Raw genomic sequence first — 21,041 nt, 5'->3', positions numbered from 1 at the left:
TTCCAGATAGCTCCACTACAGTTACTTCCTAATTTCCTCCAACTGTCTCCTGAGTGAGTCCACCACTTATGAATGGCAACTGCTCAGGGGCAAGCCCAGGGAATTTCTTGGGACTTCATGTCCATACTTATTTACTTACTTATTATATTTTTAATTAGATATATGCTTGTGCCTATTTAGTTGGGAAATGTTATTTTATTCTGGATGAAGTGGACCATTGGATGCTTCAGGGCTCAACATGTTTTTTATCCTGCCTTAAGTCTTTTAACCCTACCTTTACCCTAGCTTACCTTTTGGCTGGTTTGTGCTTAACACACTAAAGTTCATGGCAGATCAACACGTTTTTATGGGGTGATGAATTGATACTTTTCTAGACAGACTGTCTCCACAAAAACAAAATGTTTAACAAATTTTGTACTGGAGTTGTGTGTTTGTGTGACCAAATTCTCCAGCCTTGGAAACAGTTATCAGTATCAAAAGAGTCCCCCTTTATTGCACAAAGCTAGCAAACTCAAATCTTCCTTGCTTGCTTGAATTTGTGACTCTGTGTTGAGATCAGTCATTTTAATCTTGCAGTGGCACTGGTTCTACTGGGCATTCTGTACACTTAACTGGTTGCAGTGGGCTTGCAACCCTTCTTTGTTTGAATTGTGATCCTGTACTTCACATCAGTCTTGTTGAGCTGCCCATTGCCACAAATGCACTGGGTTCTGTTGTATCCTAGAACATTGCACTGTTAGGCATGCAACCACCCCACCCCTTGCTTGAAGCATGATTCTGTACTGAGCATCAATACAGCTGAGTTGTATTGAAAAGAAAGAAAGAAAGAAAGAAAGAAAGAAAGAAAGAAAGAAAGAAAGAAAGAAAGAAAGAAAGAAAGAAAGAAAGAAAGAAAGAAAGAAAGAAAGAAAGAAAGAATTTGGTCAAATATATTCAAAAGGCAATTTGGAGTCTGGATTCAAAACATGACATTTAAGATTTGATCAGTGAAAAAAGAAATTTCAGTCAGGACATACACACCTTTAACATCTGTATAGATTGATTATGGTTTTAATATAGAAAGTATCTCTTCTTCCTTACTACGGAAAAAATGGCAACAAAATGGCTGAAGTCAAAGACTGGCATGGAGAGATCAGGGCAGTAAAGTAATGCTGTTTCATCTGCTTCCTTTTGGGAGGCAAGTCTTCTGACATTTCAAACTTATCTCCCAATTTTGACATATGGTACTTTCAATGCTTATTGGAGCCAAATTAGCAGTAATGGAAACAATCAAGAGTTCTACATTCTTATAATCATGTGAGATGGCCTGTTCACTTATTGAATTAACTTATCGATGGCATGCTCGCTTGTGCCACCTGTTACTGCCATGCTAAAACTACGTGGGATCTCCTTTTGTGGTGCATCCATTCATGATGGGACTAGTCTGGAATAGTTATCCCAGCAAGCCCATGACGAAGACTGCCCTCACATCCAATTCAATCCTACACAAAAGCAATGTATTAAGTGTGTTTGCAGATTTCTTCCAAGCTTCTCTTTGCCAAATTATAGGATGGTACATCAGGAAAAAAGATATATGTTACACACTACAACTGGCCACAGAGAATAGACATACTCTTCAGCATTAAAGAAGGTCATTCATTGCATGAATGGCTTTTTCTATGTCTACAATTACCATTGGGTGAACACAGAAGTCTGTTAGCAGTGAACAAAAGCTCCATTCCATACTTTTCTCCTTTAAATGACCATCACCCGGATGCTATTTTTGATAACTGGAAGCAACTCCGATTCTAGAAGAATGTATTATAGTCTTGGTATATTATCATTTAAAGACTTGTTAATGATATCCTTCAAGAAAGGTTCAAATGCTTGTTTAAAATATAATTTATGTGATTGTTTAAAATTTGACAGCAGTTTAGGATTTGAAAATTGTGTTGCAAACTATTTTAGTAATTTGCACAATGAAGCCTATAATTTAAGGATTAGTCTGCTATAAGAAGGCAACTGAATGTGTGGCACACTTGCATCATTGACTTTCTCATAATTAGTTTCAGATTCAGAGTATTCTGAAAGCAAAAAGAAACCCAAATAAGCAGTGCTTTGAGACGAGTGCTTTGGCAGTAATCCATCAAGCACTCTCCCTTACCAAATCTAGTAAATGCTGTTGAAATGAACTAAAATTGAACAGTAGCATCATTTAGTACATGGAAATCCAAGGTATGGTCTAGCCAAAGTTCATCACTCAAGTTTAATATAATGGAGGATGATTACAAAAAATAACTGAGAGCCTATTGAAACCTCTCCCATTGAACTGGGATGGGGACCTATAATGAATTGGGTGGCTGTTAAAGGGCTTAATTTTGCTTCAGTTGATCATATGTTATTTGATATAATACTGGCACATGACATCCATTTTGTCTGATAAGCTATGCATAATTTTCTTTAAAATACCCCCACACTGTCCCAAATGAAACTAGAATCTCTTGTACTTACAATGGAAAATTTGAGAGCTCCAAAGACTCAATATAAAATCACAGTCCATCATCCTCTTTCAGAACATAGCATCTTAATCCAAATAATATCAAAAAGGTTGAAAAATTATTCGTTCGTGATGCATAACATACAATTAAAAACATTCAGTCTACAAGATCTATAATGATCAGTGTGTAAAAGAAACCATCACACAACTATAACCTCATAGGCCATTAATATGTTCTTGAATGAACACCCCTTTACAGTGCTCCCTTAGCAACAAGCATTTAGCAATATTTATTTTCACTGGGGAACAAACAACTCTATTTGTTTGGAAGGATGACTATAATAAAACAATAGACTGGAAAACAGTATGTGGTGGTCATGATTTAAAAAAATCACCTCTTTTGGGCTCTGAAGCACACAGGGGGATCCATTTGCTTTATGGTTTCCCCATCTTTTTCAATGAATGGTGAACTGCAAGTGGAGCATCTCTGGGCACAAAATGAATGGAACATTCCTATGTATATGCCGGTTTTCCCATACACAGGAGATATGCAATCCAGAATAACAAGGCATGAGAATATTGGCACATTCTGAGTTGTGGGATGCAGGTTTTTTTCTTCTTCTTTTTTTCTTCTGAGAGTGGCAGGATAAAAATATTCCAGATAACAAAAAGGGCTGTATGGATTTTGAGAGTGTGCATTATGAGTCTTTATATCAGACTCTTTGACTGCTGCAACATGTGTGTGCATCGAGGGTGGTTTAGTTAGGCCAACAAGTGCTAGAGAGATAGCACGATTTAGGAGGCCGAGTGTCTGACTAGTATCTTTCAGACCCAGACCCAAGTTTGAATCTGCACTGTGCCGTGGAAATTTGCTGGCTGACCTTGGACCATTCACACACTCTCAGCCTAATCTACTTCATGATGAGGATAAAATGGATAAGGGGGCAATGGTTGGAGGTCACTTTGGATTCCTATTGGGGAGAAAAGTATGAAACACTTTAGGATGCTTTGGACTGATCCTGTGTTGAGCAGGGGGTTGGACTAGATGGCCTGTATGGCCCCTTCCAACTCTATGCTTCTATGATTCTATGAAATGAAATGAATAAATAATATTAAAAGCACTTCCCATTATTATCACAGCTAAATTGTTACATGTACAGTATATACATTGTCATAAGCAGTGATTACAGAATAAACAAATGAAAGGAGACTTGAAGGAGTACCATGTCCAGGAGACACAAAGGATAATTGCCTTGGATGTATGCCTTACTTAAATCTAGGGATGCCAGCTTCTAGATGAGACTTGGGGATCCCCTGGAATTACAGCTCATCTCCAGACTACCATAATCACTTCCACTAGAGACAATAGATGCCTTGGAGATTGGACTCTATGGTAACGTACTCCACCAAGATAGATCCCTGTCCTCCTAAGGCTCCATCCACAAATCTTCAGGAGTTTCACAACCTGGATCTAACACCCCCCCCCCCATTCCTTGCTAGTGACCGGGGGGGGGGAGAGAGGCAGACAACCAAGCAACCCTGCTTAAATCACATTGGCCTGGTCTGTTCTCCTTTTCCTCTAATAGAACAATTTAGACTTTAGGCTTTCTGCAGAAATTTCTGAGGAGGGACCTCCATTTGCTTCCATGAATGAATGGCCCATATAGAAATATGGTATGTGTGTGAGGAATATAGTGTATGTGTGAGGATTTCTTTTCACAAACATGTAGTTAGCAGTGTCCTTTCATATTGTGAATAATTAACTATGGAACAATGGTACACACAAAGTTTTACTTTAAAGTTTGCAAAATATTGCATAATGGAGGAATAATAAGTTTAAAAATTTTGAATTGGCACTTACTGGAATTACAGTTAATCCTGATACAGTCTAGATGGGGAAGAATAGATGAGAAATGAAAATTTATCCTTCAAAGTAATAGCTGCAGACATCCAATAAAATCACAGTCCACCCTTCCGGGGACAGACACATGCAAACATGGCCACTGTGTGTTATTATTCTTTCCGTATTGCCGTATAACGCAGATATATGGTGATAAAACTTTATAAATAGAAGTGATAGTATAGGGTAAAAAAAATATGGCCAATTTCAAACAAAGCTACATGGTGACAAATCTAAGTGGAGAAAAAAGATTGTGGGAAACTGTTCCAGATGCTGGATTTTAGTCAGCTGCCACTTTCTCCCCCATATATGAAAGAACAGATTGATCTTCGCTTTAATTCAAAAGTGCTCCGTCACAATGGGGAATAGAGCAAACCAAGCCAAAAGCCACATGTTCTGGACCACAGTTAACGCCTCAAAGGCATATACAATTGTAAATATGTACAATTATCCTCAACTACAGTACTCTAAATGATCTCCCAATGTCTATAATGTTCTTAGCCCCACTTCAATTATTGAATAAATTGCAGGACAGTGTTACATCTATGAAATGTTAATTTTAATTGGAAATAATAGGGAATCATGACTATGGCTTCTTTTTGATGTTTTCCCTTCAGTGAGACCTACCAATATGTACTGTCATTATTCATTTGATCTCTAATAAAAGAGAGAAGTATTTATTTAATTCCTGTGGTATTTGAGTGGGGGGGGGGAAGACTGCCTTGTATTATGTCTGATATGGGCAAATTAAAAGTTGATGTTCAAATTGTGAGTCTTTTCAGTGATTCCTCTATTAAATTCATTTGAAGATCAATAATATATACATACACACACTCATAAATATATATATATATATGTATACTTAAAAAAAATAGAACCTAGATTTTGTTTCCATGTAGCTGAGTTTGTCATGTGTCGTCAACCGCATCAGAAAAGTGGTGGCAAACAGCCAAGGAACATCACCTACATGCCTCATTCTACAGAAAGCTTTCTTGCAAGAGCCCCCTCCCCTGCCCACCACCACACGGCCTTCTGATTATTGAAACAACCTCTGATTGCAGTTATCCTAAATTTCACTAGAGGGCTCTCTGTGAAGCCCAAGGAGATTGGAAGTTCCTTATTTCAAATATGCATGAATTCCCAACTCCAAAATCTAATTAACATCATCCAAATTCATTGACCTTGCTTTCCTCAAAAAAATGATGTTGAATATATTAATCTAGCCTACAATTTTTTCTTTCTCTCTTTTTTTGCAGTTTAAAAGTGAAATTACCTCATAACTAGTTTTGAATGTGGCGTACAAAAGGTCTTGAAAATAGAGCAAGAAGGAAGTTGTTCTGGTACCACCCGCATTAGGAGCCTCCTTGAAAACTGACCCTGATCATTTGCAATTGCTGTGAAAACCTAGGAAAGCATAATTATATTTCTGTAGAAGAGCTTATGTTGTTTGTGTTCACATGGCTGTTCGCCGAGGGCCGCAGTCTTTGGGCATTGAAGGGTTGTGTTATTGGTGACACAAAAAATCACTATGAGGTTTGTGCTTTAAAAATAAAGGGAAAAGAAGAAAGGGAGGGAGAAAAAGAAGAAAGAGAAGAAGGGGGGCAGAGAGACAGAGATGGAATTGACTGCATAGAATGGCAGGCTGCTATAAAGAGAAGACCAAAGTAAACAAGAAACAATTTTGACTCGCAATTGTTATAAAATTTTGCATGTGCATAGTTTGCATGCTGGGCTAAAATGAAATATTTAAAAGGGACAGAGAAGTTATCGGCTTTAATTATCACAGTTTGTTCTAATGACATACTAGCAATCACATAGAGCAAAAAACACTGCTCATATGAACAACCTTCTCTGTCTTACACACATGCACATACACATTCTGAATTTGCTCTGCTCATGTGATTAGCTGTCAGAGTAGTATCAGAATGGACTCTTCTAGAACTTATAGGCATTCCTGTCTAGACATGAAGCTCCATTGGGCAACAGTTTCACCATCTATTTCATAGTTGGGAACAGTTTGCACCGACAACATAGAGACACAGGCAGGACTTTCCCAACATTAAAATAGAGATTACATGTGCATGCTTGTTCTTCCATGTGCCAAAGGAGCCACTGAATAGGGAAATATATTTATTATATCAAAAAGCACATGGAAATATTTACAACTAAAATCCCATTGGTTGTTTGCACAGTTCTGAATCTATGTCCCTGACATTCTGATCTTCTCTTATTAGAACAGCCCTCAATTTAAAATTAATTGTGGTGTGTTATAGTGGAGAATAAAAAGACTTAAACAAAATAAGTAATGGACTTAAATATATATATATTATACTTATAAATATATATAATGAACATACATATGCACACAGGTTACATATCTATGTCACTTCATTTTTCAGTGGCAAACAGGCTGTTGAATAGATGTTTGCAGGCAAAGATAAATAGGAATGGCCAAGATGTTAATTTTTGGGGTAGGGATGGGGGAGGGAATGTTACCTAGGTTGACTGTTAGCTTAACTCGTCCTGCATCCAGCTCTAAACGCAGCGTGTCAGCAGATTCCCTGGACGTCGTAGCCATCAGAATGCCATAAGCCCGCTGAGACCTGAACCGTAACGACACGTCTTCTGCTTCAGTGTGCATCACCAGGGGGAGTTGTATTTTCATAAACATGCTTCCATCGTAGCTTAGAACCGTTGCCTCTGAAAACATACAAGCAGAAAGAAACATTGAAAGAGGAATAGAAGAGTGGACTTCTACACAGCAAAGGGTGCAGAGTGAATGCAAGACCCACGTCAGAATGTATTGTTAAGCAGTGCCTTTCCAGAGACTCTGGCATTAGTCTTTCATCAGCCCCCCACTCCCTGCTCCAGTTGTCCACTGGCACTCTGGTGGCCAGCGGGAGAAAAGAAAATCCTTATTGGCGTGGTGGCATTATATCACATCTAGGGAAAATCCAGAAATGCTATCACTCTGCTCTCGGAATTGCCAGGAAATCCGTGGTTTTACCATAGAGTTTTTGGCAGTTCAAATTGTGTAACATCTTTTCCAGGTTTTTCTGGGAAGAGATGTAACATTACGGCCTGACGGTGCCCCCTTGTTATATTCCTGTCTATTATTTTAAAAAGCAAAGCAAAAGTGCTTTGAGCCTGTGTGACTAATTGCAACAGGTCTGCACTGCTAAACGCAACTCCCAACTTTATCAAAATGTGTGTCTGTGTATGTGTGTGTGTGTGGGGGGGGGATGACACATTTTCTGCATGGGAAAGGGGTGTTCAATGACAAGTAAGCTTTTGTGCATGGTGGGCTATGGTGTTTTATACAGAGCAAGAGTGATGTGGATCCAGCCTTCCTTTCAGGAGCTTTCTCCCCAAGATTGCCAAGAAGCTTGACCAAAACTATCGCCTGACTTATTTACTTCCATGTCATGTGTGGAGAAATACATGTTTGAAGGTATGAACTATACAAAACCTATACTTTCCCCCCTCTCTCTTGGCAGAGGAGAAGGGGGGAGAGGTCAACTGTTATCCAGCAGCACAAATGGCAGGTCTGTCCAGATATAATGAAGTGGTCAGCTCACACTTTCTACAATTCGACCCAGGCAGGTATCTGAGAACAGAGTTTGGAGGTTGAAAATCCTAGAGAAATTGATTCCTGGAGACTTGAGGGAAAGCTTCTTTGACCTAACCTACCTTGCCTACCAAGATATTAAAACTCCTTGGCACAAGGAAGAGGGGGTATTTTCTCAGTGGATTCCTTTGAGGCAGGCAGAGCTTTCAGCTTTAGCCTGCTGAAGATACCATTGTGATGTGGAAGACTGCAGATCTGGGCAAAGGCTCGAAGGTAATAGGAACTCTTTAGAACTCTGCAGGTGAATAGGGCCTGCAGGTGAACAGAGTCATTTCACCACACCATGAAAAGTGTCAGCTGCTCATCTTTTTGATTAAAATGCCAAAGCATTTCTTCTTCTCAGTGTGGTATCGAAGGAGGAGAGTTGCCAGAAATGGTTTATGTACAAGCTAAGCAACCTACTCAAGGTTCACAGGTTGTAAGCGGCTTCTAAATGCAAACAAATGGCTAAAACGACTCAGTTACTTTTCATTTTTTTTAAGCAATGCTGTGGCACTTCCTAAACCTGACACTTCTGTCTTAATCCAGCCCTGACTATTGGGTGGGACTGGGACCCAGATTTCTGTTTGTGCACACACGTGAACCAATACAGCACCATAACAGCTCTCACAGTAGTCTGATAAAGGAGGTACAGCAGTGCTAATCTACAATGCAGCATGAGTGCAATGGTCTGCACTGAGCATCAGTGCTGGAGCAACACCATACACATGGCACTGCTGTTGTAATCTTTGAACTCAGTCCCAAACACTTATTTGCTGGCAAAGCAGTTCTTATGATTGGGTCTTCAATCTATGGAACAAGAGTCATATTAGAGAGTCTCCATTATAAGCTCCCCTCCTCTTGTTCCATATTCCAAAGAGACTGGTAGGCTAAGTGCCAGTGGACCAGAAGTTTATGTTCCAAACAACTGGAAGAAATGTTTGATAATATGCTGCTCATTAAGCAGTCACAGCCTCTAGGGCAGGGGATAATAGCTTGACTATCATTTCTGCACTGGGAATGCAACCATGTAAAGGAAGAAAATGGGTTTATTAAAATGCTACTGGAAGGCAAATATGTGTGCAGGGGGGTCACCATGACATTACAGTTACTGGAAGGCTCCTACCGGATGGAGGAGGCCATTCAATGGAATGCGGACTACGTAAATGAATGGGAAAGCTTGTTAAATCCATAGGTGGAACCCCCTTATCCTGGATCAGACCATTGGCTAATCAAGGTCAGTATTGTCTATGTTGACAGACAACAGGATGTCTCTTGTGGGGAGGGTCCAGAAGCTATGCTGACTAGAAGCATTTCTCCAGGATCCCAGACAGCTACTACCTGAACTTTTTTATAGGTGGTGTCAGGGACTGAAGCCGGGACTTTTTGCAAGTAAGGCAGATATTCGCTCACTGAACTGCACTTCTTCTGTCACCCTCTATATGCAGTTACACTTGCAACTCACCAAGCTAAACACAGCTTAGCAGCTGTTTATGGAAGTATACCAGGGACTCAATAAGTCTCTTGTTGTTTTTTACTGTTTGGCTATGGGTAGGTTATCATCAATGTTTGGCTATGGGTAGGTTATCATTATGTATGATGGAACCCCTCATCACTGAACCGGAACACAGTGCCCAACTACCCATGGAAGCTACCTTCCATCTAGGCTTAAGCAAAGCCAGACACCATGCACTCTTGTCAGCCTGGAAACAGGCCTGGCCAGACTGCCATTTTCTACGCACTTCAGCTTGGCAGAAGACACTGTGTAAAACCTGAGCAGCTGCTGCGACCTCGTCTCAAACTCGTCCCCCAATTCATTGTTGTATTGCTGATCAGTGGTCTGCAACATCTGTTTGCTTAATTGCCCGTTCTTTGTCTCACACCTATGAATCATTTTAGCCACTCTGCCAAGAAGAAATGTCCCCCATCTGGATACTAGCTAGTCCCTGGAAGATTCCTATTGTGCCCCGATGGTTGTTTTTCTTCTAAGCGATTAACACCCATTCTGAACCATGACCTAACCCATCAAGACTCATATCCCTTTTGTCTCAGTCCTGGGCCAGCCCATCTTGTGTACATGCAGTTTCCATCATGCACAACACTCCAACAGGGTATAAGATTTCCTGCCCTAGCAAGTCAAATTGCCTCTCTGGAACCTCGGATCCATCCAGACTGCCCGTCACCTTGCTGGTCGTTGTGTCATCCTTTCTCTGTCTCTTGCCTCTTCAAGGCTGGTAAATATCTCTTCCATTAAACCACTACCCCAGACTCTATTCATTTCAGTAAGCCTGGTAGTGTGCCTGTTCTACGTTGGTCTATTTTTATTTTACTTTCTGTTACAATAAAGCAAAACTTATTATTTTCATTTGCTATATTTTGTCTGCCTCGAGTTCTTAAGGGGAGAAAAGGCATTTCAATCCTACGCTAAGTTACCCAACCTCTCACAAGCTATTCCTCACAAACACATATCTTCTGACAAGCATTTCAGACAACAACATACATGGTCAGTGAGTTGTGATTGGTCTGCTTTTCATTAAAAAGCCTTTCCAATTCCCTTCTGTTGACTGATTTTGTACTGTTGTGCTGTGTGTGTGTGTGTGTGTGTGTGTGAGTTGCTTTGGGTCCCAATGGTCCAATTTCCGGTGAAATGCAAGACATGAATGAATGATATTGAATGAATACATAAACTGTATTCATCTTACCTAGGGCTACTTTAGCCACTTGAAAACAGCAAGGGTCAGTTTTCACTTGTGAAGTCAAACCTGAATTGCTTAAAGTTCTCATTCCTTGTGGAGCTGTTTTATTCCTGTGCACTCCTATATTAGGGTATGAAAATCTACTACCTAGTGGGCTTTCCTAACAGTGAGATGTTGCTTTCATTGACCTTTTATGCATGGTGGCAGCTACCCCATGCTGCCACTGTGCCATTGCGGCGGGGCACAATGCCCCGCCGTTCCCCGTGTACACCGGGTTGCCCCAGCGTAGCACACGCACTTTATGCCAGGGCCAGGAGGGCCGGATCACTGCCGGCCGAGGTAAGCGAAGCGGCGGGGGGGGGGGTGCAGAGGGGCCAGGGGGAGTGGGGGGGCAGACCTCCTCCACACGGACAGCTCTGCGGCTCCACGGGCCCCACAGGGGTGTGCGGTGTTCTTGAAGGGACACTGCAGGTCGGGGCTGGGTGGGCCGAAAGACCTGGCGCTGGCAATTATGCACAGTGCCAGCCAACCTCAGGCTCTGCCGGCCCCCGGTGTACACAGGAAGCTGCAGAAGTTCTCACGCTTGCTTAACTTGGGCCTTCCATAGCCCTGGGCAGGGATGCGTCAACGCTGGTGGCCGCGGAGAGCATTATTGGGGATTTCCCCCAGCGCAGGCATTATGGCCCATGCATAATGGGCCATTCATTGATAAGCACATCAATACTTTTACACTTCCAAAGTATTTTCATATATGTTATCTCTATAATTAAAACCTATAGAGTAGTTCAGGGTTATTATTCTCTCTCAGTGCAGACAGGGGCCTGAGGCTGAAAAAAAAGAAGTCTGGAGCACACAGAAGAGAGATTCAAACCAGGACCTCTGCCTTCATTTAGCTCACATAAACCGCAGTATCCTCCTAAAGGAAAATACTGGAGTTTTTCATTAATATGCAGTTAATGAAAACACAATAAATCAGTTAAATGATAAATTGATAAATAAGCAAATAAATTCTATGTAACAGTTGCCAGCCCTGCTTAATATAAGTTTTGGAGTTTGCATTACAAGCAGAAATGGCAAATGCAAGAACTGTGACAGCCTCTGTCACCTCTCAGATACTGTAACATAGGAAATGCTGACACGTGGCATTCATCCGTGGGCCAAGTTTGCATAATTCCACATCCTGGCATCTCTGTCTCTTCCATATAATTTATGTTTATACATTTTACCTTGCACATTGTACTTTCATTGTTGTTGTTACGCTGTCAAAAAATGCACACCTGCAAAAGGCATTGCCAAGAGGCAATCATGTACTGCAAGGCCCAATAAAAATCAGAGAGAAAAGCCAAATTATATTGCCATGGCATCTGTCCTGCCATCTGCTAGAGCTCCCATATAAACAAATAAAACCCATCTAGTGATTATCCTGATGTTTATACTTTAGCATACCCAGCCACAGCTTACTGTGGCAGAATAAGCACAGGACACTGCAGCATCTGACTCAATCAACTCTTCAATAACTCCAATGCATCTGGGGTCACAAAAGAACCAAAGGAGGAGTAAAAATGCACACAACGTTTTGTCTACAACTGGTGCCACTTCATGATCCATAAGCTGTTAACATATAGGGGTTTGATTGCTTGGTGACATTCAGCACCTTCCCTCCCACTCCAGTGGGTTTTGCTTTTAAATAGGGAGCCTAATTTAAAAAATGCAAGGGACATCTGTTTATTTAAAATAAGCAAGCAAAAAAGAAAAATCCTTGCGGAGGCCTATGACAAAAGCAATCCACATGCTACTCATGAAAGGTACGGTACCATTTAAATGGCAATCTTGTAAAAAGTCATCTGATAAAATAGCTTTGAAGGTAGTCAGCCTGGAGCCAATGCTGTGAGGTAGGTGAGGCTGAGAGAGCTCTAACAGAACTGTTGTGTGATAATAGCCCTAGGAGAACTGTGACTAGCCCAAGGTTACGCAGTTAACTGCATGTTGAGGAGTGATGAACCCAGTTCTCCAGATCAGAGTCTGCTGTTCTTAACCACTACACCCTGCCAGCTTTCATATAATGCTTGTATACTTGTGTCTCTTTTGTATAATACTACAATAATGTACTTAAAAAAAACTATGCCTTAATTGAATTCTAAACAACTTTTTTTACACCTATAAGAAGGGTAAATAGCAGGGGTGGGTAGGCCATTTAACTTAAAGGGAAATCCCATGATGGGCCACTGCTCCAGAGGGATACTGCTGGCGAAGCCTCAACAAATCCTCTGCCCACCAGGGGCCACTTGGCTCTCATCCTTCAGTGGATCCTCCTGCACTGCTGCCATTTTGTGGGCTAAAGCAAAGAGTGAACAATGCCCATTATTGGCAACACACAGTTCAGTGGCACCTCTTTTATTAAAGACAAACGTTAAATATACTTAAATGAATTTAAGTTATAACTGAACGATGGAAAATATAGAGAGGATATAAAACAGAAAGGGAACCTTATGGGTTCTTAAGTTTCCACACAGAATATAAGTCCAGCTACAGTCAACAACTACATTCCTGAGGAAAAGTTAAAAAGACTCACAGAACTCTTCATTTGATTTTGATGAAGAAAAAGCTATAATTAATGCCCATAACTGTATAGGTTACTAATTTAAAGACTAAAATGGGGGTGGGGGGAGAGACAGATGAGCGAATGCAAGAACCTCTTATTTATGTCAGTTGGAAAAATAATCATGCATATTAAAATCACCCTGAAACATGTTTGATTTTGTGGTTTATATAAATGCACCCCTCAGCGATGCAATATATTTACTGGAAACAAATATCAAATATTCAGTGGCTGCATCTCAGTTTTATCATTTTGACTAGGGGCAAAGCCCGTTGTATCCAAGAATACAACGGGCGCTAGATCTTGGCAGTGGGAAGAGGAAGGGGAGGAGTTGTCCAGTCTGTAAGGGGTTGAATGTGTGTGTTGTGTGGGAGGTTGTGGTGGCATGGTGGCAAATTAGAGTATGGGTGTGGAGATATGGGTGTCAAGAACCTGTGGTGTGGAATGTTCGTTGAGTGTGGGAGAGGACTGACCATTGGGAATTTTTGCATAGTGGTTACAGATGAGCTTTCCAGAGCCATGTCCTCAGATATGTGAAGGGAAAATCAGCCTGGAGACTCTTCTTAGGGGAAGATTACATGGCAACCAATTCCTCCCAGTTCTGTGTCATTTCCCTTCTTGTGTGAATTAGGCCACATTCACCAAAATGCCCCTCTGCCCTAATACACATGGGGTAGTCACAGTACACAGGTGTCTACCCTGTTCCTTCTGTCTCCCATGTTTTCACTGTTGGTAAAATGTTATGTGCCCACATGCTTCTTTCATGGTTGCTCCTTAGAATAATGGATTTTTGTACCCTATTGCTTACTACCCAAAGGAATCTCAAAGCGGTTTACAAACACCTTTTCCATTCGTCTCTCCACAATAGTCAACCTGTGAGGTATGTGGGGTTGTGAGAGATCTGAGAGAACTGGGAATGGGCCGCAGTGACCCAGCAGGCCTCAGGTGTCTCAAAGCATTTTCCAATCGTCTTCCCTTTCTCTCCCAATAGCAGACTCCACATGACGGAGGTGGGGTAGCGAGCCTCACAGGGAAGCTGGCAACCCTAAGAGGAAAACTCTCTGTGCACAGCAGTCTTGACCTTAGTAAGGTTTTTTTATACTGTTTCTTTATTTGCCAGGTTATTTGCCAGGCCAATAAGTCATTTCAGTTACTATGTGTCTCCAGACATTTACTTGTTCTCTATTTACAGTTTCAGGCTGTAAATATTTATTTAGATCTTCCTGCACTTTCCAGACTCACAGGATTGATGCTGGTCTGCCTGTCTGCGCCCCAGAATACAAACAGTTGCTGGCCCTAACCCATAGGCCAGGAGGGACACACCTGCACCACTCCCTACTAACTGCAGGTAAAAATGGCTCCTTTGAAGGCTGGACTCTGAGGCATTGTATGATTTTGAAGTCCCACCTCCAAACCTCCAGGAATATGTCCAACCCAGGGGTAGCTAACCTCCAGGTGGAGCCTGGAGAGCTCCTAGAATTACAGCTCACCTGCAGAGTATAAAGATCAGCTCCCCAGGCAGAAAGGGCTACTTTGGACAGGATTGTGGTAGAGAAGAAACATTTAAAGCCTCTCACACAGGCTGTTGTTGTTGAATTGAGAGACGTAAGGCCTACTGCACAGGGTTGTTGCAGATGAAACAGGAGTGGCAAAGAAGAAAGACACATGGCTTGGCTGTGTCTAACCCCCGGCCAGAGAAGTATTTTACATGAGAAGGGGCTTTTCTGTGGCCTCCCTGTCAGCCAACTGTTTGGCAGAAGGGAAAAGTCCCCCCCCCTCAAAAGGAAAGCCCTCAGTCTCCCCTGCGTTGCTCTTGGAAAGGCCTCCCTCCCCTCAGTCAGGGCCTGTCAGAGGTTCCTTCATAGCAGGCCTGAAGGGGGGGAGGGGGAGCACTCTGCAGCCTCCTGCCAGCTCTGTCAGGGTTCTGATGCAATTTGCAGTTGGACTTGACATTTAGGAAAGCCTTGGGGCGAAAAGGGCTGGCACAGCCTCTGTTCTCATCCCCCTCGGCAGCCCTACTGACCTCCTCTCCCTTTGGTGGTCAGGAAAAGACTGGCAGCCATTTCTCCAGATTGCCCCTGGCTGGATGGAATTTTGGTCTGTCCTGGTAAGGCTTCGCGCCTTCCGACTGGCCCCTCCGCTTGTCAGTCCAGGACCATGGGACCAATTGTTGCCCCTCCCCATCACGGACTGAGCCCACCCCAACACCCCTTACTGTTTTATTAAGAGGGAAGAGATGTGCTATCACGTCATACGTGACTTATGCTGATGCCAGCACGGAGCTTTTAAGGCATCGAGAGGTGGTTTTCGATTGCCTTCCTATGCAGAGTGGTCCCCCATCCAAGTACCAACCCAGCTTAGTTTCTGATATCTGGCAAGATTTGGCCATACGATACCACTTCACATTTGAATACATTCTAAGAAAAGACAATTACAAAAGACTTTAAAAAGAAAAGTCATTGAAACCCATTATATAGTTCCATGAGACCCTTAATGGGCAAGATACAGAAAAAGTGAAAATTGACCTGGGAATTGGCAGTAAGAACTAGGGAGCAGATACCTGATGACTTTGAGAGCCTAAGTAAGAGCAATAGCCTCCCGGATCTCTAATCTGGATTGGGAACTAGTGTAAATTCTCCATGCCTTACAAGGATAAGATTTCCCCAAGCATGAAGTCAGAGGGGAAGTGTCCCAGCTCCTATAGTCTACCCACAAGAGGTTCAGCCATACTGGACTTAATACTGACCAACAGGCAAGAGTTGGTGGATGAGGTGAAGGAGGTGGGGACCCTAGGGGGAAGTGACCATGTCCTCATAGAATTCCTTTTGAGATGGGGAGCCAAGGAAGCTTGTAGCCAGACGCGGATGTTGGATTTTCGTAGGGCAAACTTTAATAAACTCAGAGACATGATGAGTGTCATACCATGGACGAGAATGCTGGAAGGGAAGGGAGCATGTGAAGGGTGGGCGCTACTCAAACAAGAGCTATTGCATGCTCAATCAATGACTATCCCAGAAAGACGAAAACACTGCAGGAGCTCTAAGAAGCCTATTTGGATGAACAGAGAACTTCAAGAGGAACTAAGAAAGAAAAGGAAAATGTTCAGGAAATGGAGGGAAGGACAGAGCTCTAAAGAAGAGTACCTACAGGTTACTAGGCACTGTAGATCAATCATCAGAAAGGCCAAAGCTGAGAGTGAGCTAAGATTGGCTAGGGAAGCCCATTGTAACAAGAAAAGATTTTTCAGTTATGTGAGGAGCAAACGTAAAGTAAAGGAGGCAATAGGCCCACTGTTGGGTGTGGATGGACAAACTCTAACGGAGGATGCAGAGAAAGCAGAAAGGCTTAGTGCCTATTTTACATCTGTTTTTTCCCACAGGTCAAAGTGTTTAGGCACATCTAGAGATGGTCATAGCCAAAGGATAGTGTCTGGGATGGCAGGTTAACATGGATAGAGAGGTTGTCGAGAGGCATTTAGCTGCACTGAATGAGTTCAAATCCCCTGGTCTGGATGAAATGCACCCGAGAGTGCTCAAAGAACTTTCCAGAGAACTTGCACAGCCCTTGTCCATCATCTTCGGGACCTCTTTAAGGACTGGAGATGTCCCGGAGGACTGGAAGAGAGCAAACATTATTCCGATCTTCAAAAAAGGGAGGAAGGATGACCCGGGAAACTACAGACCAGTGAGTCTGACCTCTGTTGTGGGGAAGATAATGGAGTAGATATTAAGGGAGCAATCTGCAAACATCTGGAGGACAATTTGGTGATCCAAGGTAGTCAGCATGGATTTGTCTCCAACAGGTCCTGCCAGACCAACCTGGTTTCCTTTTTTGACCAGGTAACAGGTTTGCTGGATCGGGGAAATTCGGTTGATGTCGTTTACTTGGATTTTAGTAAAGCTTTTGACAAGGTTCCCCATGATGTTCTGATGGATAAGTTGAAGGACTGCAATCTGGATTTTCAGATAGTTAAGTGGATAGGGAATTGGTTAGAGAACCGCACTCAAAGAGTTGTTGTCAATGGTGTTTCATCAGACTGGAGAGAGGTGAGTAGCAGGGTACCTCAGGGCTCGGTGCTCAGCCTGGTACTTTTTAACATATTTATTAATGATCTAGATAAGGGGGTGGAGGGACTACTCATCAAGTTTTCAGATGACACCAAATTGGGAGGACTAGCAAATACTCCGGAAGATAGAGACAGAGTTCAACGAGATCTGAACACAATGGAAAAATGGGCAAATGAGAACAAGATGCAATTTAATAAAGATAAGTGTAAAGTTCTGCATCTGGGTCAGAAAAATGAAAAGCATGCCTACTGGATGGGGGATACGCTTCTAGGTAACACTGTGTGTGAACGAGACCTTGGAGAACTTGTGGATTGTAAACTAAACATGAGCAGGCAGTGTGATGCAGCAGTATAAAAGGCGAATGCCATTTTGGGCTGTATCAACAGGGGCATCACATCAAAATCACAAGATGTCATAGTCCCCTTGTATACGGCACTGGTCAGACCACACCTGGAATACTGTGTGCAGTTCTGGAGGCCTCACTTCAAGAAGGATGTAGATAAAATTGAAAGGGTACAGAGGAGAGTGACGAAGATGATCTGGGGCCAAGGGACCAAGCCCTATGAAGATAGGTTGAGGGACTTGGGAATGTTCAGCCTGGAGAAAAGGAGGTTGAGAGGGGACATGATAGTCCTCTTTAAGTATTTGAAAGCTTGTCACTTGGAGGAGGGCGGGATGCTGTTTCTGTTGGCTGCAGAGGAGAGGACACGCAGTAATGGGTTTAAACTTCAAATACAACGATATAGGCTAGATATCAGGAAAAAATGTTCACAGTCAGAGTAGTTCAGCAGTGGAATAGGCTGCCTAAGGAGGTGGTGAGCTCCCCCTCACTGGCAGTCTTCAAGCAAAGGTTGGATGCACACTTTTCTTGGATGCTTTAGGATGCCTAGGGCTGATCCTGCGTTGAACAGGGGGTTGGACTAGGCCTGTATGGCCCCTTCCAACTCTATGATTCTATAATTCTATTCACATGAACATCAGGGTTAAAGAAAAACAAATTTGTGTTGATATAAGCAGCATAAAAGAACTATCTACACCAGTGAAGTGCAGTACAAACAGGTAAAGGACTGTGAAGGGTTATTTCATCACAGAGCCAGACAGCTTTGAGTTACAGGATGTTCCGGGAGATCTGATTGGTTAGCATCACTGAGCAGTCAAAGACTTCTGAACTGGATGCTGCAGAGAACTCAGTCTGATTTCAGCTGAAAAGAGTCAAATACTAACAGTTTTGGAATACAGTGCTGACTGAGAACACTTCAACACACACAAGATAACTTGGGAGAAGTTGGCAAGGGTTAGTGGGTAGATAAGCACCCATTCAGGCCAAGAAAGGGATAGATCTTCTAGAGAGAGGATAATTTCCTTACCCAGTCAAATGGAAAGTTAGCCCTGAAGAGTGCAGAGATCCCTGGTCTGCTGTGGTTGGAAACTGCCTTTAGAGATCTTAAGATTCAGTTAAAAACTCAAGATCTGTACAAGTGTTTCAAGAGAAGGGGTTTGAGTACTGTAAAGAGTGTACCAGCCTTCTGAAACCAAAAGAGTCAAAGAATGCTCAAAGAAATTGTACTAAACTGTTTCGAAAACATTGAAGCAAAAACCTCTTAGCATAAAGATTTTAAGTAATGTGAATAGCTGAAGAAACTTTCTTTAGCCTGAAACATACCAACTAAAGTCTGTACATGTATTGATTTTACCTCAAATTTCTTTATATTGAGTTACCAGAGAAGTTTTACTCCTGATTTCACATGTCATTTCACATCTATGGTGAATAAAACATGTTGCCGGTTTGAAATATAAAAACTTGAGTGTCATTTCAGTTCTTTATGTTAAAGCAGGGGTAGTCAACCTGTGGTCCTCCAGATGTTCATGGACTACAATTCCCATGAGCCCCTGCCAGCAAACACTAGCAGGGGCTCATGGGAAGTGTAGTCCATGGACATCTGGAGAACCACAGGTTGACTACCCCTGTGTTAAAGGGGGCTCCCATTCCTTCCATCGGGTCCCTGGGCTGAGCAAGCAGCCAAAATATTATACTGTGACAGGGTGGGACAGCCAGACTACTTCAGCAATGAAGAAAACAGATTACTAGGGTGGCTCAGTCATAGGTATCCATCCCATTTTCCAGTGAAGTGGTCCATTGGAGTTTGTGGTTGTCAGGTAATTCTCACTTTGAAACAGACATTGCTGGAGGGACTGGAAGACAGTACACTGCTGGTCCCATGCTGGGGATGGAAGTAATGATTATATCTTTGTTATATTATTACTGCACTAGTAATCAAGCCCGCTGCAACTAATACAGCGGGGGCTAGGTTAGGGAGCCCCCAGCAGTCGGGCGGAGCGCTGCTACTGGGGGCTCCCTGGGCCGGCGGCCAGACGCGGCGAGAGGCGCTTCGCCGGCAAGGAAGCAACTGCGAGCCGCAGTTGCTTCCTTGTCGGAAGGGCGGGAATCGGCCGGGCCAATCGGCAGGCACAATGTGGGCACTAGGTTAGGGAGCCCCTGGCAGTCGGGCAGAGTGCGGCTGCTGGGGGCTCCCTTGGCCGGCGGGCAGGAAGCCCCCGGGTCAGTGGCCTGACGTGTCGGGAGGCGCTTTGCGCCTCCCAACGCGTCAGGCTGCCAGCAAGGAAACAACTGCGAGCCGCGCTCCGTGCAGCTCGCAGTTGCTTCCTTGTCGGAAGGGCGGGAATCAGCCGGGCCAATGGTATGTCTGGAGGAAGGGGCCAATCAGGCCCCTTCCTCATCACGGACTAATCCCGCCCTAACTCCTCCCACAAAGCGCTTAGCACTTTATTTAGTCCGCGGCACCCATGGCGCCGCGGGCGTGTTAAGGATGCGCATTTGGTAGGGTGGCACACAGGGCAATTAATATTCAGGGGCCTCTTTTGGTCTGGGGTAATCATGCATATTGCTCCCAGCCATCCAATTAACTATACCATATTATTCCTTGACAATCTATGGTGCCATTTGCATTGCTAAAGCCACCCTTATGGAATATTGATGTGATAGATAGATTAAGGTGACCAGATATCTGGCCCTGCAAGGTGGGATGCGGTGCTGCCGCGGCAGCCCTCCTCCCTCCCTGACTGGCCTTAGGGTGGTGGCAGCCCGGGTCAAGGGAGGACTCAAGGCCAGGTCCTGGAGGAGGCAGGAAGGACCGGAGGAGAAGGCCACCTAGAGGAAAAGGTGGCAGCAGAGCTGGCCGGGAAACCTGGGCTCCTTTGCAGGGGCCTCCTGAGGCCAGGCCCCTGCGCAGGGGCCTCCTGAGCCTGGGCTGTCTAGTGGGCTGCCTGCCGCATGGGCAAAAAAAAGTTTTTTTACATTTTAATTTAAAAAAAGAAATATGCGAATGCAGTAGGACATTTTGAAAATGCTGTAGGACATGGGGCAAATGCCCAAAATGCAGGACTGCCCAGCCAAAGGCGGGACAGATGGTCAGGTTAAGATAGATGCTGCAGTGAGATTTAAAGTTTTTGGGTTTTTTATTTCAACTTTCAAATGTATAATAACAAAAGAATTACCTTGTTGGATTCCTTCCTCTGTCAAGGAGTTGGCTGACCATTGGATATGTTTTGTTTCTTCCAGTCAACAATTATTGGTCATGACAGCTAAATAGAACCTTTGCATTGACATGTGGTGTATTTTTGAACAAGAAGGAAGGGCTGTTGCCTTCTTTTCTTCCTAGAAATGTTGGGTTTGCT

General features: G+C 43.2%; 1 protein-coding gene across 38 annotated transcripts in view; it reads right to left on the bottom strand.

Annotated features, from left to right (window-relative positions):
• Positions 1-21,041, bottom strand: part of NRXN1 (neurexin 1) — a 1,166,434-nt gene that overhangs the window by 614,145 nt on the left and 531,248 nt on the right. For 28 of the 38 annotated variants that reach the window (XM_077334465.1, XM_077334492.1, XM_077334639.1 and 25 more), the window contains 2 exons: positions 6,873-7,076; positions 4,338-4,364 (listed from right to left, as the gene is read on the bottom strand). In XM_077334465.1, coding sequence (XP_077190580.1) covers positions 4,338-4,364; positions 6,873-7,076 — 231 coding nt within the window. The remainder of the gene's footprint in view (positions 1-4,337; positions 4,365-6,872; positions 7,077-21,041) is intronic. The other 10 variants (XM_077334531.1, XM_077334745.1, XM_077334589.1 and 7 more) reach the window with 1 other exon arrangement.

Source organism: Paroedura picta, chromosome 1, assembly GCF_049243985.1.
Source record: "Paroedura picta isolate Pp20150507F chromosome 1, Ppicta_v3.0, whole genome shotgun sequence".
Taxonomy (NCBI): Eukaryota; Metazoa; Chordata; class Lepidosauria; order Squamata; family Gekkonidae; genus Paroedura; species Paroedura picta.
This window is presented reverse-complemented; position numbering and strand designations above follow the sequence as displayed.